The 6,048-nt window shown below is 39.0% G+C and overlaps 1 protein-coding gene across 1 annotated transcript; it reads left to right on the top strand.

The window, feature by feature from the left end:
• LOC144708722 (Polynucleotide adenylyltransferase family protein) lies at positions 1-5,411 on the top strand. Its single transcript, XM_078582146.1, has 15 exons — positions 1-385; positions 941-1,071; positions 1,364-1,481; positions 2,512-2,564; positions 2,873-2,922; positions 3,006-3,104; positions 3,582-3,691; positions 3,758-3,885; positions 3,981-4,047; positions 4,151-4,234; positions 4,312-4,374; positions 4,444-4,591; positions 4,670-4,837; positions 4,933-5,030; positions 5,100-5,411. Exons 1-15 carry the CDS (start codon positions 56-58, stop codon positions 5,202-5,204), a joined length of 1,752 nt encoding a protein of 583 aa, XP_078438272.1. The 5' UTR covers positions 1-55; the 3' UTR covers positions 5,205-5,411.
• The last annotated feature ends 637 nt before the right edge of the window (positions 5,412-6,048 follow it).

The following is a 6,048-nucleotide window of genomic DNA, read 5'->3' as shown; positions in this document are numbered from 1 at the left end:
TTTGTTACTCGCAGAGAGAGAGAGAGAGAGAGAGAGAGAGAGAGAGAGAGAGGGGATGCGTCTCCTCAGTATAAATTCTTCGACCTTCTCATACTCTTCGCTGTCGCTTCTGCTACGCCGATCGTCGCCGCCGCGCCGCCGCCTCGCCGCCAGCGTCTTCCATCGTCGCCGCCACCTCTGCGTCTTGCGTGAGCTTCTCGCGAGTGCCACTCGTCCCTTCGAGAAGCTTCCGGCCGGTAGTATGGGTGCCGCGAGGGTTGCGGTGAAGAGTTCGATTGATCTGACGGAGAAGGAGGATAAGATTTTCCAGCAGCTTATAGGCGTCGTGCATCACTTCCAGATGGAGACTCAGCTTCGGGTTGCGGGCGGCTGGGTTCGAGATAAGGTTAGTAATTTGAATTTTCGTTTTTTCGTGATTGTGATTTACTCTTGTTTGCTTCAAGAAATCCTGTCGGTATTGATGAATCGTTCGAGATGCGGTTTTTAGTTTGAGTTTTCGTTTTCTCTTAAGTTAGATTTGCTCTTATTTGTTTGAAGAAGTGTCCAGGTAATCTTGAATCCGTCGAAATACGGTCGGTAATTTGAATTTTCGTTTTCTCTTAATTTAGGTTTTTTCTCTTTTGTTTGAAGAAATTCTGTCTGTAATTTTGAATCCAACCGTCCTGGAGCTTTCATGCAGGCCGCGTTTCCGTCTGCTGATACTATCATCTAATTCTATGTAGTTTTTGGGTCTGGAATTGTTCGGCATTGATTTGTAATTTTTTTATACCAGCCTTATACTGTTCGTGCAATAAACGTATTCGCTTATTTTCCCTATAAATCATAGTATTAATCTAGATTCAGATTACTCTGAAGCTACATAGAATTAGATGATAGTATCATCTCCTCTGTGATTTTTAAGTTTTGAATTAAATCTTATGTATTCGCTAATATATTTCAGCTTTTGGGTCTGGAGTGTTTCGACATTGACATCGCTCTGGACAATATGTTGGGACGGGAATTTTGTGACAAGGTCAATGAATACTTGTCGCTCAGAGGCGAAGAGAGGCGGGGAGTTGGAGTTATCCAGTGGTATATGTTTCCATTGGATTATGCACTTAATGAAATGAGTTTCTTTTTTTTCAGCTTTCCGAAATCATTCAGATTATTTAGTGTTAAACCTAAATCTTGGGATATAATTACTTAATCATCGTTGCAAATTTCCTGTCATGATGTTGGACTAATAAAAAAATTACCTCCTTCCATACAGTTGTTTGAAACCTGAATGAGCTTGAAGCGCCTAAGATTTTGCCTATCTCTTTACTATATTGATACCTCTTATCAAGATAAAGATGTTCAAACTAGAATTGACACTGTTGTGCAGTAATCCTGACCAATCAAAGCACTTGGAAACTGCAAGAATGCGTATATATGATGTTTGGATTGACTTCGTTAACCTGAGGTCCGAAACTTACGCAGAGCACAGTCGTATTCCTTCCATGGTAAATACAAATTACTTGTGGCTACTCTTCATTGTTTTTTCTTTCTGTCCGTGATTACCGCTGACTGATGCTATCATGTTTCATTTCTTTTATTAGAGATTCTTTGGTGATTTGAAGGCGTTCTTATGTCTCTTTTCCTACTTAGCTGATAATACGTTTCAATGCCTGCTATATCACGTCTTTCTTATCATTTGTTATAAAAATCACCCGTATAACTGCTATTGTTAATTACTTTCTGCGGTGCCAACTTAGGATTTAAAAAAGGACGCCTAAATGACTCTAAGTTGCAATCAGATCGTTTCATCAACTTGTAAACTATTATGGGAGTACCTTACCTGTCCTCCTTTAAAATAAGCCGCTACTCTGAGCTTTTCTTTCATCGTTCATATATTTTACTCTTCTTTTCTACCATGCTTACATTTTCCCCCTTTTATTTAGCTCCGGTTATATCTGATTTCGAATTCCCCATAAAATCTTGTCTGATTTTGACGTTATTTATCAGGCACAATTCTTTACTCTTAAGGGTCTTTGAAAAAAACAATGGTTGGAAAGTTGAGAAAGCAATGAAGTTGACCTGATTCATTTCAGTTTCTGGATCCATGCACGCGATAGATTATTTTTGAATGACATCTATTTTATTTTAAGCGTAACCAAATTTGAAAATATAGTGACCAGGTGCAAAGAGAATGTTTGAGAGATTTTGTTGTTGTAAAGTGATTTTTAAACGAAGCAATGCGCTGTAGCTTCTCATTTACGATTTACTGCAGAGTGTTGAATGAGTATTGTCCAACCGACTCTTCCTTTGAACTGTTCGCATTTTTTGTATTACAGCTCTTGTAAAATCTGCCTTTATTCATCTTTGGTTTGTGCTTCTTGCAAGCATCCGGTGTGCACAAAGATATAGCAAATAGTTTTAGATTTATATTTCAGCGCCCATGATACTTTGAGAAGCCTTATGTTTCTCGTTCCATCATTTTTACATGTGAATAAATTTTAATCATAAATAAATAATTCTTTTAAAAACTTTTAGATTTTTGGAACTGCGGAAGAAGATGCTTATAGAAGAGATCTCACCATTAACAGGTATTTTCATTCATGTCATGCTCATACCTCTGATTATGCGCTTGCGTTTGAGGCATTAGCGAGAAACTCTGTTTTCACATTGGCTGTGATTTAAGAGCGATTAGTGGATCATACTTTGGTTGCCTCATCTTTACATGAGAAGGGAAGCAGAGGAATTTTCTTGAGTTCATCTAATATTGTTTGATGGGTTTTTAATCACTATATGTCCCAACTATGATAGAGGATAAGAACGTAGCTGATCTGTTTTCAATCGCTGTCTTTCTCTTCGTTTTTTTAACAACAGAGTCTGAAACTCTCGTTTGTAACAGTCTTTTCTATAACATCAACACAAATTCCGTCGAAGATTTAACTGGGAAAGGTGACTTTCTCTTCTGTTTTTAATGTAAAGTCCGGTCTCCACAGCCGCGGTTTCTGTATTCATTGTTTATATCTCCTTTACAGGAATTGCGGATCTTATGTCCGGGATAATCAACACGCCGTTGCCGCCTATGTCAACATTTTTGGATGATCCTCTCAGGGTTCTGCGAGCTATTCGCTTTGGTATGTTCACTATTAAAAATTTTCATTAGTCACTCTTCTCAGCATTAAAATTTCAGATCACTGCAGCCGCTTTGTTCAAATAATGCGTAAAGCATTAGTTTGTATTTGTTTTGTCCGATTTTAATCCTGTGCATACTGATTTGATGATAAACACATCTTTCCTATCATTTACTCTTCATCTACCCTCCAGTTAATAAAATATAGAAACGGAATGAAACCCAATTTCAAATTAAACTTTTATTCGTTTGAAAAAAAGGGAAGTTTTGGATGTGGACTGCGATTAATAAGCATGTTATTGTCTTTTCAGGCATGTAATTATTTATTATAAGCGTCAGTTGACTTTAGTGACAATGTTGGCAAAAGGAAAAAGAGTACAAAATAGAATCCTAATGAAACCCAAGACTTGAAAAAATATTTATCTTGAATTGTCAACTTCTTTGAAACACATTTGAAATTTATCATTCTCTTTTATCTCAGGCTCGAGATTTGGATTTACATTAGATGATGATGTAAAGACGGCTGCAGCCCATGAAGAAGTCAAATCTGCTATTGCAAGCAAAGTCAGCAGAGAGAGAATTGGCCGCGAGGTCCTAAACCCTAAACCCTAATCCCTCATCGCCGATCCATTTCAATAAAAAAAAACTCTTTTTCAGGTTGATTTGATGATGTCTGATCGATATCCAGTCAAAGCAGTGACATATTTAAATGACTTGCAATTATTTTGGGTTGTCTTCTCTCTTCCTAACAACTTGGAGCCTGCAATTCCCAAGGAAGTAGAGAGGTTGGTTTCATTAAATATCTTACCTCTTTTTCTAGAAAATCATTAATTTTTTCTATTTAATCAGAGACATGAACTAACATTCTCTGTGAAAACAGTCTCTGCGTCGAATACATGACCGCTGCCTGGAATCTTCTCCAGTCTCTTGGCGGCGCGTCTCTTGATGTTAGTTAATTATTATACTCTGTTTTCGTTTTTTTCGTTCATAAAATATTTTCCATGCAAAAAAACTATTTTATTTACCTCTTTGTCCTCGTTTGAACTCAAGGTCGACCATCGAAGGCTCTTCTTGTACGCAGCGTTGTTTCTTCCGTTGAGAACGTTAACCTTCAAGGACAAAAAGGGCAAGGAGGTGCGATGAAATTCCAATTTTTTTCTTAAAAATATATTTTCCAGCTGATATTTCTTTGTCACGACTTGAATCTACAGCTCCCTGTGACCAGCCACATATTTCGCAGCTCGTTGAAGCTAAAAGCCAGCGACGGCGACACGGTCGGTTTCTTCTTAGTCTACTGAAGTATTTCCTCAGCTTCTTCGTCTGATTTCTGTTTTATTTCCCAGGTGGCGAACGTTCATGGCGTGTTGGCCGAGTTCATATCCTTGATCGATTTTCTAAATTCCGACGAAACGCCCGATCCTTCCACTGCACACCTCGGGGACGATTATCTTGATGATCTTCCGTTGGCTTCAAAGAGGCGCATCGTGGCAGGTTTGGCCACGTTCAATCTCCAAATCTCTGATTTTTTCGGAAAAAAAATTCACTGACACTTACTCTGATCTTTCGCAGGCATGATTCTCCGACAAATTAAAGATTTCTGGCCGGTGGCACTTTTATTATCTACTCTGATCTACCCCCGGGCAAATCACGCCGATGATTTCCGCGCTAGAGACTTCGAGGTCGAGGATGCTGCTAAGATCTACGCGTCTGTCCATGAGATACTATCTCAAGAACTTGGCAAGTTCACTCCAAACTCTTACTTTGGATCGGCATAACATTAAATAACGCGTACCTGAAATCCATGTTCTGACTTGTATTCGTCGCCGATTCAGCTTTAGACAAGGTGTGGGAGTTGAAGCCGCTGGTGAAGGGGGACGAGATCATGGATATTTTGAGGCTCAAGACCGGCGGACCGCAAATCAGAGAATGGGTGAGCAGTCTTCTGGCATGGAATCGACCTCTCGTTCGGATCGATCTCTCATATCTCGATCTCTGGCAGCAAAATCGGTTGTTGAAGTGGCAGCTCGCGCATCCGGAAGCGGAGAAAGAGGCGGCCGTGGCCTGGGTCGACGATCTGCGCTCGAAGCGGGCGAAGATTTGCTGATTGTTCGTGGCGGAGAGGACGATCTTCAACATCTTCCGACGTCTCCCGCAGGGATTCAAATTTTCCCGCCTTTTACCCCTGATTCTTCGGTAGGCGTATATAAACGGGCGATGTTTGGGCCTATTTAATGTCCGGCCCATATATCGTCTTTCCCCTGGAAGTCCGTTTTTAATTGGGAAGCTGAGTATAGGGGCGAAGTTGTGCGAATATAGTGCAGGGACGCGGACGGGGCGGATTTTTCGTCTGTGGACGAAACATTCGTCCGCATGACGTGAGACGGGACGAGTTTCGTCCTCTAGGAAAGACGAGGCCGATGGACAGACGAATGTGGAATGAGGAAAATTTGATTAATTGGATTAAATTCCCAAAATAACGTATGGTTTTGCAATAAAATATGGAAAAGTCATTATTTAATCCGTAATTAATAAAGATTATGGTAAATCTTTATACATGCCATTCTCATTTAAATCATTGGATTAAATTGGCAGATTAATGTATGGATTTACAGTAAAACTTGGAAAGGGTAAAATTTAATCCCTACTTAGTAAAGTTTATAATCAATATCTATACATGCCATTCTTGTCATATTAAATTATGTTTATTTTTTAAATTCATTGAGTTAAAATAATAGTTTAGCGTCTAAATAGGGTAAATTAAAATTTTCAGCACGTCATCTTTATTTGCATTATATTCTCAAAGAATGTAATTAAATTATAACGAAATGAAAAAATGTTGTTCCCTCCCCCCTCAGTTTAATGTTTTTTTGTTTACAATTGAGTCCCTTTGCTATCGAATTTAATAGTGGAGTTTAATTAATTTAATTCAACTATAGATATGGAGAAAG

Source organism: Wolffia australiana, chromosome 10, assembly GCF_029677425.1.
Source record: "Wolffia australiana isolate 7733 chromosome 10, ASM2967742v1".
NCBI classification, from domain to species: Eukaryota; Viridiplantae; Streptophyta; class Magnoliopsida; order Alismatales; family Araceae; genus Wolffia; species Wolffia australiana.
The sequence above is the reverse complement of the archived record's forward strand: the minus strand, read 5'-3'. Positions and strand labels throughout refer to the sequence as shown.

What these genes read in the sequence shown, in the direction of transcription:
- LOC144708722 (XM_078582146.1), top strand. Translation starts at nt 56, where the DNA reads ATGCGTCTCCTCAGTATAAATTCTTCGACCTTCTCATACTCTTCGCTG. An exon ending in ACAGTCGTATTCCTTCCATG is followed by an intron (nt 1,482 to 2,511) that starts GTAAATACAAAT and finishes AAAAACTTTTAG; the next exon opens with ATTTTTGGAACTGCGGAAGA. An exon ending in AAAGAGGCGCATCGTGGCAG is followed by an intron (nt 4,592 to 4,669) that starts GTTTGGCCACGT and finishes GATCTTTCGCAG; the next exon opens with GCATGATTCTCCGACAAATT.